Genomic DNA, 23,486 nt, shown 5'->3' on the forward strand with positions numbered 1-23,486 from the left:
ATGGGGATTCCCTGGTGTGTTATTTGTTGTTTTTCCCTTGCTGCTTTCAATATGTTTTCTTTGTATTTAATTTTTGACAGTTTGATTAATATGTGTCTTGGCATATTTCTCCTTGTTTTTATCCTGTATGGGACTATCTGTGCTTCCCAGACCTGATTAAGTATTTCCTTTCCCATATTAGGGAAGTTTTCAACTATAATCTCTTCAAATATTTTCTCAGTCCCTTTCTTTTTCTCTTCTTCTTCTGGAACCCCTATAATTCGAATGTTGGTGCGTTTACTGTTGTCCCAGAGGTCTCTGAGACTGTCCTCAGTTCTTTTCATTCTTTTTTGTTTATTCTGCTCTGCAGTAGTTATTTCCACTATTTTTTCTTCCAGGTAACTTATGCGTTCTTCTGCCTCCGTTATTCTGCTATTGATCCCATGCAGAGTATTTTTCATTTCATTCATTGTGTTGTTCATCATTGTTTGTTTCATCTTTAGTTCTTCTAGGTCCTTGTTAAATGTTTTTTGCGTTTTGTTTCTTCTATTTCCAAGAATTTGGATCATCTTTAGTGTCATTATTCTGAATTCTTTTTCAGGTAAACTGCCTATTTCCTCTTCGTTTGTTAGGTCTGGTAGGTTTTTATCTTGCTTCTTCATCTGCTGTGTGTTTTTCTGTCTTCTCATTTTGCTTATCTTACTGTGTTTGGGGTCTTCTTTTTGCAGGCTGCAGGTTCGTAGTTCCCGTTGCTTTTGGTGTCTGTCCCCAGTGGCTAAGGTTGGTTCAGTGGGTTGTGTAGGCTTCTTGGTGGAGAGGACTAGTGCCTGTGTTCTGGTGGATGAGGCTGGATCTTGTCTTTCTGGTGGGCAGGTCACGTCTGGTGGTGTGTTTTGGGGTGTCTGTGGACTTATTATGATTTTAGGCAGCCTCTCTGCTAATGGGTGGGGTTGTGTTCCTGTCTTGCTAGTTTGGCATAGGATGTTCAGCACTGTAGCTTGCTTGTTGTTAGGTGAATCTGGGTGCTGGTGTTGAGATGGAAATCATCTGGGAGATTTTCTCTGTTTGATATTATGTGGAGCTGGGAGGTCTCTTGTGGACCAGTGTCCTGAAGTTGCCTCTCCCACCTCAGAGGCACAGCCCTGAGTCCTGGCTGCAGCACCAAGAGCCTTTCATCCACATGGCTCAGAATAAAAGTGAGAAAAAGTAGAAAGAAAGAATTAGAAGAAAGAAAGAAAGAGAAAGGAAGGAAGGAAGAAAGAAAGGAAAGAAGGAAGGAGGGAAGGAATGAAGAAAGAAAGGAAGGAAGGAAGGAAGGAAGGAGGGAGGGAGGGAGGAAGAAAGGAAGGAGGGAAGGAAGGAAAAGAAAGAATGAAGATAAAGTAAAATAAAATAAGATAAAATATAATAAAGTTATTAAAGTATAAAAATAATTAAGAGAAAAAAAATTTAAAAAAAAAAGGATGTATAGAGTCCTAGGACAAATGGTGGAAGGAAAGCTATATAGACAAACTCTCACACAGAAGCATACACGTACACACTCACAAAAAGAAGAAAAGGGGAAAATATCATAAATCTTGCTCTCCATAGTCCACCTCCTCAATTTGTGAGGATTCTTTGTCTTTTGGGAGGTCTGAGGTCTTCTGCCAGCGTTCAGTAGGTGTTCTGTAGGAGTTGTTCCACGTGTAGATGTATTTTTGGTGTATTACTTGTGGAAAAAGTGCATTCCATGCTGGGCCTGGAAGTTCCAAAGCTCAGTTCTGTGAGTAAATTGCAACCAAGATTTATAAACTGCAAAAAAGGTAGTGGTTCACATGTACGTCTTTCGATAGACGGTATTTTATTACAGGATAAATCTCCGGCCCGCCGTCCACACGAGTGTCGCAGCTTCGGCCTCCGGGGCCCCTCCAGAACCGGCAGCCTCAGTGAGGCCGCCCTCCCCTTGGCCTCCGGGGAGTTCCGTGACGGCGGAGGGAAGAGACCCCGAGCTGCGGGAGTTCTAAATCATGAAGTCTTATGACCTGAGAGTCCTATGGACTGTGAACTTACATAGTACATTTCACATGTGTAAGCACATATACTTCTTGAGAAGGTGCACAGGGCACTCAAATTCTCAACAGGATCAGTAACTCAAAAAGGGTTAGGACTCACTGGTCTATACTCTCTTTAGAGACTCTTATACATAAGATGCACTGATTCACAATGGTTCTAAAATATAAATTACTTAGGCTACTTACATGATTTATATTGAATAATTAGTTACATTTAAATCTGTGCTTTTGTTTAAGCTGCATAGCTTGCCCTTATCTCAGACCCTTTTTTCTCAACAGATAAAATATTTTGATAAAAGAAGAGACTACTTAAAATTCAAAGAAAAATTTGAAGCAGGAGAGTTCCAGCCTCTGAAAACAGCCGCAAAGTCCTAGGCTGTTCCTGAACATTTCAGAAAGGTTGAAATTATTTTTTCTGGACATTCAAAAATGCTCTATGTGACAACAGTAGTTTGAATGATGGCAAACACCAATGCTTGTTCCATATATACAACTCTTAATTTAAATGGTCAAGTAACAAGATTCCATTTTTCAAAAGACAGACTTGAAATAAAATGGTATGAAATATGCTTAATTGAGTAAAAAACATATTTTAAGGAAAAAACAAAATTAAAGCTTATTATGAAAACATGTACCTTTTTTGTTGTTGGAGGATGGGTAGTAGGCAAATACTATTATTGATAGAGATATGGATATACACTGAAAAAAATAAGATTTGCCATTGTCCTGGGAGTTAGCATTTTAACACAGACAGAAAAAAATGAGGAATGGAAGAAGGTTCAACTTAAAATATACAGGTAAAATAATAAAGACCATCTACAAAAAACCCTACAGCTAATATAGTTAATGATAAGACAATGAATGCTTTTTCCCTCAAATCAGTATCAAGGGAAGGATATCCTCACTTCTCCTATTCAACGTGGTACTGGATTCCTAGCTACCTCAAAAGAAAAAAAGCACACAAATGGGAAGGAACAAATAAAACTGGCTCTATTCATGGACAATATGATTATCTCTGTAGAAAATCCCAAAGAATCGACAAAAAGAGCACCTAGAATTAATAAGTGAATCTTAGAAAGGTGGCAGGAAACAAGGTCAATATACAAAAAATCATATTTGTGTATACCAGCAATGAACAGCTGGAATCTAAAATAAAATTTAAAATGTGCCATTTACAATAGCATTAAAAAACTAAAAAGGAATACTTAGATATAAATCTAACAGTATGTGCAGGACCTATATCCTGAGAACTACAAAACACTTGAAATCAGAGATCAACTTAATTGGGGAGAGGTACAGTGTTCATGGATTAGAAGACTCAGTGTTGTTAATTTACTGTTAAGTTCTCCCCAGTTTGTTCTATGGGTTCAAAACAACCCCAATCAAAATCTCAAGATTTTTGGTAGATACTGACAAGCTGATTCTAAAATTTGTATGGAAAGTCAAAGGACCTAAGATAGCCAAAACAATTCTGAAAAGAACAAAATTGGAAGATTCATATTATATGATTTTAACGCTTATTGTAAAGCTACAGTGATTAAGATAGTATGGTATTGGCAGAAGGATAGACACATAGTTCAGTAGAACAGAACAGAGCCCAGAAATATACCCACACAGCTAGAGTCAACTGAGTTTGGACAAGGTGAAAAGGCGATTCCGTAAAGGATAATCTTTTCAGCAAATGGTGCTGGAAAAATTGGATGTCCATGCACGACAAAAAGAGCCTTGACATAAACTGCACCTTGTTAAAAAAAAAAAAACTCGAAATGGATTATAGACTTAAATGTAAAATATAAAACTATATAACTTCCAGAAGAAAATATGGAGAAATTCTGCATGATTTGGGGTTTAGAAGTGAATTTTTATAACGTCTTAAGTTTTTAAAAAATTTGTTTTATTTATTTTTGGCTGCATTGGATCTCCTTTGTGGTGCGTGGGCTTCTCATTGCAGTGGCTTCTCTTGTTGCAGAGCATGGGCTGTAGGCACACAGACTTCAGCAGTTGTGGCTCGCGGGCTCTAGAGCACAGGCTCAGTAGTTGTGGCGCATGGGCTTAGTTGCCCCGCGGCATCTGTGATCTTCCTGGGCTAGGGATCGAACCCGTGTCCCCTGCATTGGCAGGTGGATTCTTAACCACTGCGCCACCAGGGAAGCCCTGGAAGTGAATTTTTAGATGATGACCTCAAAAGTACAATCCATAAGAGGAAAAAAAAAAGCTAAGTTGGACTTTATCAGTATTAAAAATTTCTGCTCTGTGAAAGATACAATTAAGAGAATGAAAAGATAAAACTGGGACAAAATATTGCAAATCACATATCTCATTAAAGAACTTGTATCCAGAATAACAAACCCTTATTTTAAAAATAGCCCAAGTTTAAAAAATAGGCAAATTACGTGAATATTTTCACAACTCTATTCATAGTGTTAGAAATATTATATTATGAAAAGATGCTCCATATTATTTGTAGAGTAAATTAAAACCGTGATGACCTATCACTACACACCTGTTAGAGTGCCTTAAATTAAAAAAAGTTGATAGTACCAAGTACTGATGAAGATGCAGAGCAACAGAAACCTGGCATTCACTGCTGGTGGGGAAAGGGGTTGACTCTGAAAGGGTTACACAAAGGAATTTTTAGCTGGAAGCTGTTTTCTTTGGCACTGTGGTGGTGCATCCATGTATGCACTTGTCAAAACCCACAGGACTGTACACTGTAGAGAGTGACTTTGTGTGCACATTAAAATCAAATCAACCAGGGGGACTTCCCTGGTGGTCCAGTGGTTAAGACTCTGCACTCCCAATGCAGGGGGCCCGGGTTCGATCCCTGGTCGGGGAACTAAGATTCCACGTACTGCAGCAAAGCCCGCATGCCACAAGTACTGAGCCCACGCGCTCTAGAGCCTTTGGGCCGCAACTAGAGAAGCCCGTGCGTCTGCAGGAACGAAGAGCCCACACAGCCTAAAGAAAAAAAGAAAATATTAGTCCCATCCATCTCAAAATAAGTAAATAAAAATGAAATCAACCAGGATTTTGGAGGAATTCTAGTTTGGAACGAAGAATGATAAATGAATCTAAGTATTATAAATATATGACAAACTCACTGAAAGGGATGGATAAGAAAGGGGCTGACCCACATAACTTTGAAAAATGGAGTTCTGACTGGATTCTGTAAGACTGAAGACAAAAAGAACTATGCACATCGCTAAATTTCACAGTGGTGCAGCAATTCTGAAACTACAGTCATGAGAACCAGGTTTGTGTTAGAAGCAGCAGTTAAAAATAAGAGGTGCATGTTAGAATGAACCTTGTGGTGTTGGATTGGTGTCAGAGATAGCGGGAAGAATTCCTGTTTATGTGAACATATCTGGACATAGTACTTGTACAGACATGGGCTGGTGGACACCCAGGTCCCCTAGCTCTGTCCACTGAGAGGGCCTGCAGTGACAAGTCCAGGAGCAACGAGCACATCCAGCACCCAGATCTCGATTTCTAATAGTATTCACCAGTAAATGGAACCAATGATCCTTGGAGAAATGTCTGACTCTAGAACTGGTATAGAGAGAGTAAAGATGAGCCTGGAGCATTGTGTATATAAGAATGTAAGAAAGTACTTAAAAAAAAAAAAAAAAAGGGCATGCCAAAGGACACAAGAGCCAACCATCCACCCTGCCATAAACAGATGACTGACGAAAGGACAAGACTTCCTTACAGAGGAATTCCAGGTAATAAAGGAGCAGCATCCTGGATGCCAAAGTCAGTGCTCCTGGAACAGAAGAAGTGTTATTAGTGGGAAGTGGGAAATCTGGATATAGATCAGGATTGTAGTCTGCTTAGTGAACAGCACCATTATCAACGTTAACTTCTTAGTTTTGATAAATGTCCATGGTTATGTAAGATCCTATTAGAGGCATCTGGGTGAAGGGCATATGGAAACGATGCACTGTCTTTGCAGCTCTCCTGCAAAACAAAAATTATTTTAATAAAGCTACAGACACGCCTCCCGGGAGGAGGCACCGCCCCGCCGCGCGGAATTCTTGGTCTGGGTCTTGCTGGAGCTTGGTGGCCGCTCTATCACTAGTCTGAGTCGGGTGTGCCTATATGGAACCCCAGAAATACGACTCAACAGTATGATTCAAAGCAGAGGAACGAGCAAGACCACGTCTGCGAGTCTTCACTGCAGCATTGTTTTCACTGGAAAAGTGGAAACAATCCAGAATGTTCCGCGGCAAGCCCCCAAATGGTAATCTTACAACTTGAGAACTCTCCCTGGAAAAGTAAGAGCCCAGAAACTGCTGAGCCTCCCAGTCTCCATTCCCTTTCCCAGATTCATCAAGTAGGTCCTTGGGGATTACATGAGAAAATGCACGTAAAGTGCTTAGCAGAGTGCCTGGAATGCAGAAACAATGAACGACAGTGAACTTGGCATCCGTGTTGACTAGCTTGGCCCTTGCTGCAACCTGCATTCTCACTGACAAATTCCAGCAGGTTATGTCTGGAATTTGTGATGAGTGACTTCAGAAGGGCCAAGGCTTTCGGTGCCGAACCGAGGATGTTCACATCCTTTTGTCTGGAAGTCAAGCTGACTCTTATTAGTAAACTAGTCTGATTTTTGAAGCCAACTGATGTGTGAGACTGTGAGAAAGTCACCTTATCACTTTGTTCCTATTTCCGTCTCTGTCCCAGGTGATGGGGGTGGATTACTGTACCTGAAGTATAGAGAAGTAGGAGGAGAAATGTTCTGGGGCTTCCAAATGATATAATTCTATTCAATCCCACCACTGAATATTCTACCCTGGATTTATGTGGCATCCACTTTTACTGTCCCCTCTCCATCCTTCACCAGACTTTTAATTTTTTCCTCATGAGAATGTATTATTCTTACAGTAACAACAAAGAGCTAATGTAAAATGACCAGCAACAAATTGACTCTTTTAATTCTGACTTGAGCCTCCAAAGTGGAATGAAGAATGTGAGTGCAAAATTTGCTTTATGATATAATGGGTGGAAAACCCCACGTAATTCTAATTATTCTCTACATTTCTTCCTCTACATGTTTGTATAGTCTTGGCTATTTTATTTAAATGCAAGTTCTTTGTATTCATTTTCTTTTTTTTTTTTAAATTGAAGTATAGTTCATTTACAATATTGTTAGTTGCAGGTGTACAGCATAGTGATTCGGTGTTTTTATAGATTATATTCCATTATAGGTTATTTCAAGATACTGGGTATAGTTCACTGTGCTATACAGTATATCCTTGTTGCTTATCTATTTTATATATAGTAGCTTGTATCTGTTAATCCCATACCCCTAACTTGGCCCTCCCCCCTTCCTTCTCCCCTTTGGTAACCACTAGGTTTTTTTTTTTTTTTTTTTTTTCCGGTACGCGGGCCTCTCACTGCTGTGGCCTCTCCCGTTGCGGAGCACAGGCTCTGGATGCGCAGGCTCAGCAGCCATGGCCCACGGGCCCAGCCGCTCCGCGGCACGTGGGATCCCCCCAGACCGGGGCACAAACCCACGTCCCCCGCACCGGCAGGCGGAGTCTCAACCACTGCGCCACCAGGGAAGACCCCACTAGGTTTTTTTTTTTCTGTATCTGTGAGTCTGTTTCGGTTTTGCATATAGATCCATTTGTATTATTTTTTAGATTCTACATATAAGTGATATTGTAGAGTAAAAAAATAAATTAAAAAATAAAGCTACAGAAGAAAAGAATAAAGTACATAACAGGTAACGAACTCTGAAACTTAATTACTATTAAAAAAGGACCCAGACATGATTGAAGTGCATTGCTGGATGGTGACAGTTACCATTAAATAATAAAGTAATCGTAATATATCATCAAACAAACAAAAAACCCTCAGAAGAAGAGAAACAGCACATCAACCCTCGTGGGTTCCGTTCTCACTACTGGTAACGATGTGCAAGGGTGTCACCTCCTTTGGGTCCACGTTGACAACCGTCAGAAGGTAGACTATTTCTAATCACTAGTTGAACCCTGAGCGAAGATGATATATGAAAATTTCCTAAAAACTTCATATGAACGATTATGGCCTAGTTTATGGCTTTAAAAATAAGTTATGAACTTCACAGGGAAGCTGGTTTGGCACCTTGCCAAGCATGTTTCCTCCCTGCGCAGAAGTAGATACAAATCAATCAGCAGAAAGAGGCCAGTGGCTCCTCCTCACGCTGAAGCTTTGCTCCCCCCGCCCCGCGCTCGCTCTTGACAGGGGTGTGGTATTCACAGATCATCAGAGCTGCCCTAATTCTGCCTTCCTCCTACCACGATCCACATTTCTGACAATACTAGTTTCTAGGACAGAAACGATCTTTTTTAAAAATACATTGTTTTATTTCCACAATTGCTTAAAATATTTTATTAAAGAAGCAATACAACTTAGCTTTAAAAAAGGTTTATTCAAGGGGACAACATACAGCAATATAGTTAAGGCACATGACAAAAGTTTTGGCGTTAAACTGCAAATAAAGAAATGCAAATTATCCCAGCAGATTTCAGAATCGATCTCATCAGTCCAAATAGTTCTGAAACAATGTTTCAGCAGCACCGATAGGTAACTCGAGAACCTGATACCTCGTCTCAGACAAGGCACAGGCCTCAGGGCCCGGGGCCCCCCTGCTTTACCAGCTGCTGCCTGGCGTATTCCCAGACGAGCAGAGCTCCACTCACGTGGACGTTCAGCGAGCGGGTAATGCCCTGTTGAGGAATTTCCACACACACGTCCAGCTGCTGGATCAGATTTGCTGGAATTCCTGCCCGTTCATTCCTGATTCAGAAAAATGGGAGAAGAAAGGTTAGTTTTCTTATAATAAACAATTTTTTTCCTCAGATATCCTGGATGTTACTGGAAGAGACAGGTTATTAACACAATGACACAAGCCTGTGGTGCCAGGAAAATAAAGAAGAGTGTAACAAGAAGGTTTATGGGTCAGTTCTGTGTTCACCTGACCATCCCAAACGGGTGAAATAAAACGAAAACTTGGGGGGGGGGGCTTTCCATAAACCTTGCAAGTCAAAAGCCAGGTACAGGTGTATGATCAAGAGTCCAGGTAAAACTGTAAACCTTCTGAAACGTTTTCTAGACAGACTCTCAAGACAGTGTTCTTACCCCAACAAGAGTAGAGAGTGTTCTTACCCCAACAAGAGTAGAGACTTCTCAGGGAAGCAGTACTGGGTTAGGTCTAAACTTTTCACAGTCTGTTCCACACCCACGATGGTGTAACCTTCTGCTTTTTTCTGTTGCAGATAATCGATCAGCTGAGGTGGTTTTACCTTAATATTCGTTTACAAAGAGCAGAATATTAAATCATTCATTTACAGCCCTCCTGGGGGTAAAATCAGTTAAAGAAAAAAACACTTTCATGAAACTGAAATTTGTTAAAAGGAAAAGGACAGAATTATACACTATAAAAAAGAACGCTCCCAACATCTCATAAATTTATCAAACGGGAGTGACTTATAACAGGACACATTTTACTGAAAAGAATTCTACATTATTGATTTCTAAAAATACAACAGCGTGACAGATAATAAGAACAGGAGAACAGAGTGGGCTGTAGTTTACTTTTCAGTATTATTTTTAAGCTATCAAAGGCTGGACTACTGCAAAAGGGTTGATAACGTGAAGACAGAGTACTACAAAAGAGTCTAGCAAATGAAAATTTTAATAATACATCACTTTGCACCCACCTCCACTAAAGGAAGCCACTGTTCTGCTGAAACGCTGAGGTGCTGAAACTGCTTGTCTCTGACGCACTGAAGGCTGCCAACCACGAGCGCCGAGGCCCCAAACACCTCACAGGTCCGGCACAGCCCTGCACAGGACAAGCCGGGGTTACTGCCGCCAGTCTAAGGCCAAGTTCACTAGGTCCCAGGCATTCCTCTGAAGCTCCCGGAGAGGGGGAAATGTGGAAGAGAGGCCACAAATGGCACTGGGTCAATTACAAATTTTTGGGATCAGAAGATGTTAAGCAAGCCCAGTGGAAACTCTGATTTTACCTCCTAAGTTGGTTGGTTTGTCAACGAGCGAGGCCACTACAATCAGTCTGCTGAGTGACTTCCCAAGTTTGGCCGCACGATCCTGAAATACCAGCTCCAGGTCTAAGTCGGGAACATTGTTTCTCCATGGGATGATCTTCTTCTGAACATCACTCCACTCTGACTCGTTATCTGCTTCGCCTGAGTTAGAACCTGGGAAAGAAAAAGAAAACGTAAATCTCCCTCTCTATTGATTTACATGCATATATACTTTTTTAAGAGCTTAAAATGATAGTTTAGAATGAGATTCATTGACTAAAGAACTTTACTTGGATTCAGATACAATTGTCATTTTCGGTAACAGTTTAAAATGTTCAAATTCTACCCTAACCAAAATACGACAATATTTCATGAAAATCAAAGATGCACATTTTTTCCATTTTAGCATACCCCAAATTGAGAAGCATCTTAGAATCCGTAAGGGTACCATGGGTTTGGCAGCAATTTTTTCTTAGAGTTACATAAAATAATGGCGTATCTTACAAACAATGGTGTTATTAGATTGGAATTTTCTGTAGAAATATTGTATGCCGGAAAACAAACAGGCTTTATCTTAAATTATCTTCCAAGTACTTGGGGGACCTTTTCTAAAAACGAGGACTGTTCTTTGGAGCAGTCATCTCTTGGCTACCGCGATGAGTACACGGATGTTACTGAGCTGTCTAATGTGCGTTGTGATCTCTAGTTCAGGACTGAGACTCTCCTTCCAGGCTCTCCTTCCCACTCCAGACCTGACTGAGCAAACGGGGGCACTTAGGTTACTGGGGAGGGAAGAGACACGCATGGTACTATACTGAGGGTGTGCCCACACAGACAGGAGTTGCTAATGTCTGGGGGAGGGAGGGGCAAAAAAGCAAGACGCAGGAGGGCTCAGGGAAGGGAGTGTAAAAGTCTGCAAAGGAGAGCGCGTGGGAAGGGCGGGGCAGACTGTGGACATGTTGCGCACGAGCAGACGCGGAAGGACACGGACTCAGCACGGACTCAGGCATCGCTCACAGCCTGCAGTGGAGGGAGGGACGTGACTCAGACCAGGTTGTTAGGGCTTTGTGTATAAAATGATAAAGAATTTATTCTACAGACAGGAGGCAGTACAGGGTTTTAAGAAGGGGGGTAACAGTACTGGTTTTGTGTTGCAGAAAAAACCCCTCTTAAAAACGAATGTGGAGGATAAGTGGGGAGGGAAAACCACCGAGAGGCTTTCACACTAGCCCAAAAAAGACAAAAACAGTCTCTGCGAGAGGGGCTGAAGAGGAAGGGCAGAATCGCCAAGATCTGATAACGGACGGATGTGGCTAGAGGGACCGCGGAAGAATGACTCCTTTGAGACCACTAACAGGAAGGGGATTAGAAGAGGCGCATCTGGGCAGAAAGGTAACGTGGATTTGGATACTGAGTTTAAAGAGCTTATAGATGAGCTAGTGAAAGCGTCTAGAAGGCTCAGGAAGGAGGCTGGCCAGAGATAAGGATCTGAAAGTTGCAGTTACATAGGTGGTGGTTTCCAGTTGTGGAAATTAATAAAAACGTGCAGGGAGAGCAAACAGAATGAGAAGAAAACCAGGCCAATGAAAGCATTTTAGCATTCACGTCTCAGCAGAGAAACCCTGTTGCAATATCCCCCTCTTTACCAAAAACAAACAAAACAAACAGAAAGACCTCTGTAGCCGCCTCCCCATCCAGTAACTCCCCACTTCTCTGCCCCACTCACGTCAGACAAGATGTGCAGATGTGCGGCTCCCCTCTCCTCCCCTCCCGGTCAGGCGGGCCCCTCCGCCCTGAGAAGGCTCCCGTCACTGTCTTTTGCCCCCAAATCCACATTTGCTCTTCCCCAGGCTTTGCCTGACTTGCTGTCACTTCATGTAGCCTCTGCTCGATGTCAACTCCTTAAAAAGGTCTTTTTAATCCTCTCTCACACTCCTTACTCTGCTTTCTTTTCTCCATACTACCTGACATCTTATCTGTTTGTTTAGGGTTGTCCCCCTGGAGGAATGTAAGCGCCCTGAGGGCAGGGCCTCTGTCTTTTGTTCAGCACACAGGGGGCAATAAGTAAATCTTTGTTGACCTAGTAAATAAATTTAAGGTGATAGTCTTAAAATGAACCACCTAGAGTATTTGATTAAAAAAATGCACTTTCCTAGAACTCTCCTCCAGACAAAAATCTAAGGGTGGGACCCAAGAATCTGCACCTTCAACATGATGTCCAAGGGATTCCTGAAAACGCTAACATTTGAGAGAACTGTAAATATAAGGGACGAGGGAGGGGAACTCAAAGGAGAGTGAGGAAAGTCAGACTGAGGAGAAAAATCAGGAGAGCAAGAAATGAGCAAATAAATGCTACACAGGGTCAGGTATGGTAAGAAAAGAGCATCTGTTTAGATTTTGTAAAGAAGTAGACAAAGACAATTTCTGCTTTTCTGAAAGAAGTTTCCATGATGCTTATGGGCTGGGGAAGCCAGAAGGAGGACAAAATGTGAGTGACAGAGATGCTGAGAACGCAGATCACTACTACACATCTCTTAAGGTTAGTTGTGATTTTAAAAACGGGCGGGGGACTTGTTCCCCGGTTTTTTGGGGCAGCTGGACTGTGAAGGGAAGGAGGAGGATGGGAAGTAACAGAGGGAAAAGGGGGGGGTCCTTGAGAAAGCTGCAGGGAAGGATGGGGGCGGGGGCACGTGAAAGGAGGGCTGGAGCCATAGGGAAAAGAGGGGTAAGAGATGAGTGATGTTCGGCCAGACCGAGCAGGGAATGCAGAGAGCTCTGCTTCACTCCCAAATAGGACAAGAAAAGAGATTTCTTAATTTGGCCCTTTTTTATATCTATATTTTTTCAGAAATATAGAGTAGAAGAGCAATGAATATTTATTATCAGTACTTCAAAGAAGACAGAAGCCTTTAGCTTTATATAGTAAAGCAGGTCAAGCTCTCTTTGGCTATTAAGAGCAAAGCCAACGTCAACTGAAAGTACTAGTCAGAGTGACACCACGCCTTCTGTCTTTTCTCTAAGTGGAGCAGAATTCACCACATCAATGAAAAAGTGGTACTATCAACCACCTATTCTAAGTAACGTGAATCAGTGAGCCCGACCAAGACAACAGGGAGAACAAGTAAAACGGAAGTTTTTCTTACCTATGTCCTGCTGGGACCAGTCACCTGGTTTTAGTTCACAAAGTTGAGCTGGAGAAAGGTACCACTGAAATCTTGCATCTAAAGGAATGTCAGTGAACCTGGTGAATTTACCAATGGCAATCCATTCGTCCTCAACAAGGCCAGAAAGGCGTGGAAGGATATAAAATATGGTCTGTAAGGAGAATTGTAAACATCTAAATTTTCTTCCCTTAAAAATAACAAAGAAATACATGATAACATGTTTAAAGTACAACTTAATTATTATTACTGATGTGTTCTCCCGAACTATCATCACATCTGATCAAATGACATACTTTCATTTATATCTTGTAGCAACTGTCTATCTATACTTCTTATCTTCTCTAAGAAATTAAGGGATTAATTTAGGAAATCCTTGAGAGCGGGCAGATCTTCCACTCCAGTATTTCTAACTGTATGTAACATAGTATACACCATGCTCTTAATACAAGCAAGAAGTGTTTTGGAATTAATGAGCATTAATGTTGGACAACATTTGGATAAATGCTATTTATTGACAACCAGACACCTCCGTAAGCAAAATCAAATTCAAGCTCCTGTGGTGCCACACCCTCACTCTCGCTGCCAATATACAAATTTAGAGTCTAGATTTTGCCTCGACTGTATCTTAGCTGTGTGACCTTAGACAAGCCATTAGCCTCTCTCAGCTTCAACCTCCTCACTGGTAAAATGATCAGGTAAGAAGAGCACATGAAAGTGATCTGTAAACTGCACGGTGTGACACCACTGTGGACAGCAGTTATTCAGTGGCTACATGACAATCCTCCTCCCCTTTCCTTACCTATGACAAGAAAACTGAGATCCAGATAACCCTCAAATGTGAAAAGGCACAGAGGAGTCAGAAGCACAGTAGGCAACTTAAAAGCAAAGTAATAAACTGATAACAATGTCCAAGTCTTCGTAAGAGTTTTTAGAATGAATATGGTTTTCTCTTTATTAGCAATATTTGTGCAAATTGAAACTGGCATGATGAATGCAACTGTTTATTAAGTAGGTACCAAGTATAGCTCCAAATGTACAGAGAAACAGAGTTCTTGTGTGCCATTATTTTATTGATACGTACAGTTACGGTTCGTATAATTAATAGAGAATAAAATATATAAAACATATGAGGGTGAGGCAGTCAAAGTCAGGATGAAGGAAAAGTGGAAGCAAGGGACTTACTCCTGCTGGAGAACTGAATAGAAAAGGCTGACTTAGCACTAGAGAGTTATTAAGAGTCCTTCAGAAAGATGTCAAAGAAAGCATTCTGGGCGCTAAAGGACACAGAACAGAGCACGTTAAAATATTTGAAAAATCCTAAATAGTTTTTGCAATGAAGCAACGAAGTACACAATAATGTTTTATGATGACTATCTCACAACATATAGATCTGTATTTTTTTTAAAGGCCAGTTTATTAGTAATCCCCCACACACACACACCCCAACAACAAAAAAAAAACTGCTTATGCATGGTAGCTAAAGTTTCTGATACTTCCAGAGTCCTAGATCACATGTTTTAAATTCCAAGGCTGTAACTGTAGTCGAAAAAGGGAGAAAGTAACATATGTACAAATTTTAATAATCTGTATATTGATTCACATGCTAACTGTAACAATTTAAAGAAATTATATAAGCACATTGTGTTAGGATCACTGAGATGGTGGGTCATTTGCTATACAATTCCAGCCATCCAGAACCTAAAACAGGCACTTAACAAAAGAGTAGGTCTTCTCGCTCTTTCATAACAATGGGCTTCGTTCGTTACAACAAATCTCACCTGCACAAATGTTCTCACTCATTTCCTTTTAATGTCAGAACAGATTTCTGTTCAGAGTTAAATATTCCCCCTTCCAGTGTTTACAAGCCAGACACTGCCTGAGAAACAGAAAGTGAAAATGACTAGCCAGTTTTCAGTGCTGAAGAGTGAAGCGCAAGCAGCCGTGACAAAATTGCACGGAGCACTTTACGACCGTGAAGGCGGTGTTGTAAGGACAGTTAACCTCAGTACACCTTCAACAACCGCGGCAGAAAGGAAGCACCGGGACTAAAGATACGGAAGAGAGTCGTTCGCAAATGAGACCCTCTGCTCACCTCCAGACAGTAGTCCTTAAGTGGGTGGAACGCTGCAAAAAAGAAATGCTCCTGGATCCGTTGCCAATTCTTCTTCGCGTTCCTAAGTGTTAAAGATACATGTGAGGTACAGACTAGTGAACCCACTCTGGTAAGGGGGAAAACCAAGTAGCTCTCTTAAAGAGGCACTGCAGAATTTAGAATGAATGGAAAATCTTGTGAATTTTATCCCAAGATTTATAACCCCTATCTCCAAGATCAGCGTCCTTAAAAGCTGACCCTAAATCTGACGTTTTGAAGTGAAACTGAAAGACAAAGAAATTAAATAACACTCTCACAGTCCTACGTCAAACAATGACTCAACAAGAATGAAACTCAGGTCTCCACTCCATCAAAGAGACAGTCGTCAGTCAACAGACAACGATGGGAAAATCTCACAGGAACAGCTGCCGCAGGTAAAACTCCCTTGCTTGGGCAAAAAGAATTCTAAAAGGGAACCATGTAAGAAATCTAGGCTGGGATCCTTATATCTCTCTCTGGCCATAAATGCTTTTTTTTTTTTTTTCCAGGAGAGAAAATCGTTACATAAGTTACTTTTTTGTTTTTGGCTGCGCCGCGCACCATGTGGGATCTCAGTTCCCCGACCAGGGATTGATTGCCCACTGCAGTGGAAGCGCGGAGTCTTAACCTCGGGACTGCCAGGGAAGTCCACGTAAGTCACGTTTTCTACCCTGAAGATCCACGACACACAGCCAAACTGTACCAACTTCTGTTAAGCCAGATGAAAGTAAGAGGTTTTAAATACTTAGGTACATACTCACAAACAACAAAAACCAAAAATTTGTCAAGTTTTAGAAGGCAAAAGAGGGAGGAATAAAAGTGACAAAACATGGCCACCGGCAGGTTTCAGTTTAAATTCATGACCAACAACCCAAAAGCTAAGCAGCAATTTCAAGATGCCCTCCCGGTGAGATCATTCTCCTGCTCTGGCCAACGTACCTCCTTCACCCCTGAGTTCCCAGCCCCTCCTGTCACTGCCGGCTGGGCCTCAACATCAGCGGGGTGAGGAGAGGAGACCTGAGATGAGAGACTGGCCCCTCCTTATGCACCTGTCTTCTCTGCCCCTTGGCTTTCAAGGGTCTCTTCAAAGGACAGCACCCCAATGTGTGTCCGAGCTCCCATCCCCCTGGGTTTTGCTTACTGAGTCGTGCACCCCGACCTACTCCATCACAGCAGCAGCGTTGTATCTGTTTGATACTGAGCATCGGACTAGGATTTTGTTTGGGGGATAGAGACGTTCTCTTAGAAAAGAAAAAGGCAAAAGAGCTTCCAGCTTTAACCCGGACATCTGAGGGGTTATGAGCATGGCTTTAGAGTCCGGTCATGCTACTTCTCAGCAGTTCTTTGACAACAGAGGATGAAAACATTTGGCTACGCTGAAGAGAAACGTCTGGAGGTCCCTAAATTAAAGATCAAGGATTAAAGAGCAAAAAAAAGAAAAAGAAAATAAGTCAATGACGGAGCTGACGGCACTTAGAGCTGTAATTAAACTGCACATCAAATAGTGAGCTGCTTACATGCTGCTTAATCCGAGCTCTGTGCGCTGCAGCGTGATGGGCTCAACAGGAGCTGCTAAAAGCTGGGCCCCTCTATGCCCTCTCTGCACACAATGCTGGACCGAGGGGTAAGGGGACAAGGCCTGCTTACCCTGCTCCATGCATGTTTTCCACTTGATTCAGACTGGATTCAATAACGGAAGTCAAAGCATCAAGTTCTTCAACGTGCAATGTCTTACACATGCTCCAGATTTTCTTAAGAGCAACTAAGGCATACAGTCGAACGCTAAAACTGTGGTTAAAACACCAGTGCAGTACGACAATAAGGGCTTGCTTCAGAATTAGTTTCTGAAAAGGAGAAACATTCTTCAGATGTGAACATGGACCATTTTACCCTTGACTGTATGACCAAGAACAAGGAGTACAGGTGACAAAAATGCTACAAAGTAAAATCTTATCTCACTGTTTTTGCATCGTCATTCTCAGACAGATACACTGGTAGGAGTGATTTCCTCAAGAAGGAAAAGTATCTTCCCAGCTCTTTAGTTTTTATTTACCATGCTGCCACACATGTTCTCCTCCATACTCCAGTACCTAGGTTAATCTGAATGAAGTACTTTCATGCTAACCACTGTATGACCAGTGTTTTAAAGAAGTCTCCATCACTTACTACCTTACCATGGGCTGAAAAAGTTAGAAATATTAAGTGAACTTGAGCAAGGTACCTCATAAAGTGCTGTTTTCCCCTGGTCTGAACTACTCTGTTTTCCCTAATAGTGACCTTGGACCCACACAGCACTGAGTGGTGGCAGGAAAATTAAGAAGTGGGGAGAAAAATAATAAGAGTTTAAACTTCCCTGTAGTCTTTTCCTGGGAATTCACAGAGTTTTTCACCTTCACAGCCAGGAGATTTTATGCAATGATAATCCCTGATTTCTAAAACCACACAGTTCAACAGATGTTGAAGGGCAAAGGAAGTGACATGTATTAATGTGGAAACCAGATGGACTCAAACTTTTAATACAGTATCAGGAGCTACCTTAATGCTCCTACAAACGGCTCATCTGTAAATGTTACTGGGCTGCACCAAGCTAAGAGCCCTGCAATAGTACAGTTTCCTATCTTACTTCTCTCAACAGATTGTAAGCAAATCTCTTCCCTGCACATATTTAAAACAGAAAGATAACAACTGCTATTACCGGATGCTAGAGCTTTTGTAACTCTTACCAGAAGGTGTTAACACAAGTTTTCACATAACTATAACACACTGCCATCTGGCTGACAGACACTGTAACACACCATCAATTTTAAGATATTATCATGGTTTTTGAGGTTAAAATGTGGTGGGAAGAAAGACCTGTTCTTAGGATTGATGAAATAGGTTAACAACGAAATCTGATTGTTACTGTGCTTAAAGACAACACTTTGAAAAGTTCTAGGAAACCTATCCCCCCAATATTTTTGCCTCACTTTCAACACTAAACAACATTTCTTTCAGACAGCTGACCACTGAACAACAGGGGTTTGAACTGTGCAGGTCCACTTATACGTGGATTTTTTTTCACTAAAGACGTACTACAGAGCTACATGATCCTCGGGTGGTTGAATCCACAGATACAGATGAGGAACCCTGGATTACAGTGACTGTAAAGTTACGTGTGGATTTCCCACTGCGCAGAGGGTCGGTACTCCCAACTCCTGTGTTGACCGAGGGTCGACTGTGTTAAGTTTCTCCCAGAGTTTACAACATATAAGTACACTCTATGTAGATTCAATAATATAGAATCAATCTTGCTCTAGATCTTTACCGGCAGGTTTTCCTGAATTCTCCACAGTTGCCATAGTGATTAACCAGGATTAGCTAAGATCTCTACTTATCTAGGGAAGATGCTTTAAACCTGAGAAAGATGAAGAACTGGCTTTCACACTCTGCATAATGACAGTCATTTTATATAAACCTTCCGTAACACAATGGCTTTTAATACTCTGACCATGAGTTTCTTTGTACCAGCATTTGTTAAATAACTCTGCCAGCCAAGGAACACTTAAATGCAATAGGGGAAGGTCTTATTTAAATAATCTTACGTAAATACCTGCATAAAGTTAAGCATTCTGTCATTAAAAGTTGCCCATTCATTTGTCTAGAGATTTAACATGGGCTCAGGCGTTATCTCAGTGTGTGTGTGCCCGTGGGTAACACCTTACTGTGCATTTGTGTCTAAGTGCGTGTGCCATTAGGAGGGGAGTGGAAGGGAAGAAACTGCAAAACACACAAGGACTACTCTAAATGAGAACAGTTAGCACAAATGTGTAAGTTCTATTTTGATAGTCAAGTCTGAACTCTTCTCATAAACGATATAAACCTACCTTCTCTGGAATATTTTCAGTAATGATGTCCAAATGCGACAAAACTGATAAAAACGTACAAATGCTTGTTTTAAGGTTTTCTTCGGCCTGAAAATAAATCAGATACACGAAACAGTCATTCAAGGCTGCCGCGAGCCCGTGCACATCAAGGCACCGGGCTGGATGCTTGGGGCCCGGGCCATGAGGCCGGCTCTTCCCCGACGCAGCCACGGCCTGGGTGGGAGGAGAGGAGGAAAAGCGAGAACGCACAGGAATGTCCCAGAGCGAAATGCCCGCACGCACGCACAGCACTCATCCGACACACGGCCGCTAACCGTTAACTGAGGCGAGGAGTACCTGGGGGAGACCAGGGTGAGCTCACTGCAGGGAGAGAAGGGCTGGCTGGAGAAAGCGGGGGTGGGCGGGGGAACAGGTGAAGATGACCAAGACGAACCAAGACAGGCAAGCGGGAGGCAAAGGCCCCCGTGCGGAGGGGAGCAGCAGAGGTTAAATGGGGCCCTGCAGCTGCTTAAAAAGAGCCTCAACAGGGCTGCCCTGGTGGCGCTGTGGTTGGGGGTCTGCCTGCCGATGCAGGGGACACGGGTTCGTGCCCCGGTCCGGGAGGATCCCGCGTGCCGCGGAGCGGCTGGGCCCGTGAGCCATGGTCGCTGAGCCTGCGCGTCCGGAGCCTGTGCTCCGCAGCGGGAGAGGCCACAACGGTCAGAGGCCCGCGTAACGCAAAAAAAAAAAAGAAAAAGCCTCAATGAAACGCTACTTATAAGAGTGTTCAACTGGAATTCGGAAACCTCCCCAATGATAGTGACTTGGAATTACACATTATTTTAATGATGACAAACTGACGGACGCCGGGTAGACTGGAAAGAGACTACAGACACTACAGTTTAGAAAGTGTTCCAAAAGGCGAATCAGGTGATTAATTCCTTTATGTAACTAGTAGTTAGTTATTGACTGTCTTCCATGGACCAGTTACTGTGGCCGCTGAGCCTGCGCGTCCGGAGCCTGTGCTCCGCGACGGGAGAGGCCGCCAACGGTGAGAGGCCTGCGTACAGGGAAAAAAAAAAATGACACAAATGACACAAATGAACTGCGATCTGAAGGAAGAGCAGCAGTTATGCAGGCAGAGAGGAAAAAGAACAGAAAAGGTCAGGGTGGTACTCGGCCACATGGGGGCCCCGATGAAGCAAGCTGTCCAGTAATCAGGCCCTAAGGCGGGCCCCGCCCCCTGGGGGGCTTGGTCACGCCATCTGCCCTGGCCAATAAGCAGCACGCGATCAGAGGCTGGGAACGTGCAGGTTCACCAGGGCGCGTCCTCCTGGAACGCTCGTCCTCGGCACCCTGAGCGACCACACACACAGCTGCAGAACCAGTGGTGCCCGGCACCGCGGCTGTCCCCACTACTGCAGCCAAGGTGATAAGCACGTGGCCGAAGAAGTCGCTTGCAGGTCCCAGCCCAGTGGACACCACATGCACAACAGCCCAGCCTGGTCCTGTCAAGCCAGAAGCAGGAAAAATAGCAGAGCGTTGTTCACACCCCTGGCCTTTGGAATGTTCCAGCAACAGAAAACTGAGCCCCTGCATGCATCCATGACTCGAGTGCAGAGGTGGGAACGTGGGGCACACGGACTGGACGGGGAAGAGGGCACAGGCCCCGTGAGGCCTGCAGGCCACGCACGGCTGAAAGTGGACGACCTGATCACATTTTCATTTTGAAGAACCTGCTCTGGCCTCGGTGTGGAGAGGCGATCGAAAGGGAGGAAGAGGGGACGCAGGTGGTCGACCGAGGGGAGCAGTGCAGTGGACGATGCAGCCTGGACCAAGGCCAAACGCAGAGGCGGGAGATGGTGACTGAGAAACACTCTGGAGGGAAGAGCGACAGGATCTGGTCCAGAGTCAGGAAAAGCGCTGAGTTCCCTGCTTTGTGCAGCTGTACAGACAGACGGTGGTGCTGTTTACAAGAGTAGAAAAAGATCAAGTTTGGGGCAAATATAAGGCACCTGGTGCCAGACATCCAAGTTTTAGATGATTTATAAACATTCAAGAAGAATGTCCACAGCGGGGGTCAGCAAAGCTTTCTGTAAAGGACCAAACAGTGAATAAAAATACAGCTCTGAGGTCCATACAGTCTGCTGCAAACACTCGACTCTGTCCTTTTAGCTCAAACACAGCCATGAACGATAGGTACTGATATATGAACGGGCATGGCTGTGCTCCATCAAACGTGGCCAGGCCGGGCGTGGCTGCAGTCAGCCTGATGGGGCACTTAGGGGAAGATGGCTGGAGGAGAGAGAGAAATTATTGGGTCATTCACATCGATAATAAGTGAATCCATGACCCAGATAAAACTGACTATAAAACAAGGAGAAATTAAGGAAAGAAGGCGGCCCAGCCTTGAGAGGTACTAACATTTAACAGCTGGGCAGGGAAGGGAATGCCCAGAAAGGACACAGAAAAGAGGAAACACAGGGGCAGGGGGAACCAGGGAAGTGTTACTGAACCAGGAACAAGGAGGTCGTCTGCAGCATGGACGGATGGGGGGAAGCAGGAGGCTGACCACCGACCCTGGCGAAGGGTCGTCTGAGAAGTGACCAAGCTGGAGGTGGGTCCGCTGGACTGAACTGTGGGCAAAGAAAACATGAAAACCCCGAAACTGTGGCATACACACACTTCTTTCAGCAAGTCTGGCTCTGACAGGGTAGGGAGATAGGTGATTACAGGCGTCCTCTATAGGAGCAGCTCAGTGTAAATACCCGCAACAATGGATGAGAAACCACCTGGTTAAGAAGGGGACACTAGGTATAGGAAAGAGACCGAGGGCTAAAGTTCCCGAGAAGGCAGACAGGAAGAGAAGCCGGAGAACAAGCAGAGGAATTACCCCAGCAGCAGATTCAGGTCCTTGATGATATAGGAGGGAAGCAGTCTTGGGTGGATATGGACAAGGTATTGGGTTGGCCGAAAAGTTCGTTCGGGTTTTTCCAGAAGATGTTACAGCAAAACCTGAATGAACTTTTCGGCCAATCCTATATATTTATTTGCGTGACTGCTCTTGAGAAGGTAAAGGTATTCCTATGCGATGACTGCCACTTTCTCGGAAACATAAAAGCTAAGGTCACCTGCTTCAAATAAAGGAGGAAAACGGTGTAGTGGACACTGCCTGTTTGCGGGTATCTCTTCTGAATCCCCTTCCCAGTTCAGGGAATTCTTCACCTTATAGGTCTTGTGAGAAGCTGGAAATACCAGACATTCATTTTCCCAGCCTCTCTGCAGCTAAGAGAAGTCACCTGACCTGGATCCGGAGACACCTGCCCTGAATGCTGGGTTGAGAACTGTTTACCCAGAGAGACAGAACCCACAGAGAACCCACTCCATGCAGGCGGCAGGCGGACGGCTGGCCAAGGCTGCAGCACTGCCGTGACGGCGCCAGGCGTCCAGTGGGGTGAAGCAATGTCCCTGGTGGACCCGCTCTACGGCATGCCTGTGGCTACAGTTCTGGAAACCACTGAGCCCCACCTTGTTCCTGCCTATTTTCCAAGCTGGATTCTGCAGCTTTCTGGGCTACCTCACTTCCCCCATCTCCGCTGTCTGTTTTCCATCCCTTTGATTCAATCAGCAAACGTTTTACTTGCTTACAGTGAAAAACCCTGATGTCCACGAGGAAAAGATGTGAAGAGAATATACCAGCTCTGAGAGCTCTTTATGGAAAATGAGAGACTGAGCAGAGTGGAGAAGTGGGACGGAACTGGTGGCTTGACCAGGGGCAGGAGAGTCAGGGGGGCTGGAAGCACCCCAGAGCCAGGGGCCTTCCGTGAGAATTTCTGAGGCAGTGCCCACCCTCTTGAGAGCAGACAAGTCACAAGATTAATAAAGCAACAGGTCTGAGAAGCAACGCAAGGAAAAAATGTCCAAGTATGTTTCTTAATTCTATGGGCATGAAGAGAAGAAGGAAGAGCCAGGAGAGGAACCTTGAAACAGTGAAGGCGAACGCAGCTTCTGAAAGGAAACAGACACCTGAATTAGAGCTTTGTCATTTCTTAGTGGTGTGACAAGTTACTTAATCTCTCTGGACTTCAGTTTTTTCACTAAGTAAAATGTAAAAATTCCGACCTACTTTTCAGGATCACTGTGAAGATGATGCCGCCATGCTTATCGTAACAGCCAGGTTTCAGGAGAGGAGCCTGGGACAGTGAAGGAAGGAGTGTGTGTGTGTGTGTGTGAGACCAGGTTTCAGGAGAGGAGCCTGGGACAGTGAAGGAAGGAGTGTGTGTGTG

The 23,486-nt window shown here is 43.6% G+C and overlaps 2 protein-coding genes and 1 non-coding gene across 3 annotated transcripts in view; 2 read left to right on the top strand and 1 right to left on the bottom strand.

Moving 5' to 3' along the window:
* The window catches only part of LOC114883285, a 38,389-nt gene extending 35,979 nt beyond the window's left edge, over positions 1-2,410 (top strand). Inside the window, exon 3 of the mRNA XM_029200917.1 lies at positions 1,829-2,410. Coding sequence (XP_029056750.1) covers positions 1,829-1,999 — 171 coding nt within the window. The 3' untranslated portion in view covers positions 2,000-2,410. The remainder of the gene's footprint in view (positions 1-1,828) is intronic.
* A 2,383-nt stretch (positions 2,411-4,793) lies between these two features.
* Positions 4,794-4,866, top strand: TRNAG-CCC. The gene has a single exon. It is a non-coding gene; the product is annotated as a tRNA-Gly (tRNA).
* A 3,519-nt stretch (positions 4,867-8,385) lies between these two features.
* TARBP1 (TAR (HIV-1) RNA binding protein 1) overlaps positions 8,386-23,486 on the bottom strand; it is a 63,191-nt gene continuing 48,090 nt past the window's right edge. Inside the window, exons 22-29 of the mRNA XM_029200854.1 lie at positions 19,222-19,308; positions 17,006-17,202; positions 15,320-15,401; positions 13,207-13,378; positions 10,046-10,237; positions 9,737-9,861; positions 9,183-9,319; positions 8,386-8,813 (exon numbers count right to left, since the gene is read on the bottom strand). Coding sequence (XP_029056687.1) covers positions 8,645-8,813; positions 9,183-9,319; positions 9,737-9,861; positions 10,046-10,237; positions 13,207-13,378; positions 15,320-15,401; positions 17,006-17,202; positions 19,222-19,308 — 1,161 coding nt within the window. The 3' untranslated portion in view covers positions 8,386-8,644. The remainder of the gene's footprint in view (positions 8,814-9,182; positions 9,320-9,736; positions 9,862-10,045; positions 10,238-13,206; positions 13,379-15,319; positions 15,402-17,005; positions 17,203-19,221; positions 19,309-23,486) is intronic.

This window comes from Monodon monoceros, unplaced genomic scaffold (genome assembly GCF_005190385.1).
Source record: "Monodon monoceros isolate NGI ecotype Baffin Bay Population unplaced genomic scaffold, NGI_Narwhal_1 Super_Scaffold_4, whole genome shotgun sequence".
NCBI lineage: Eukaryota > Metazoa > Chordata > Mammalia > Artiodactyla > Monodontidae > Monodon > Monodon monoceros.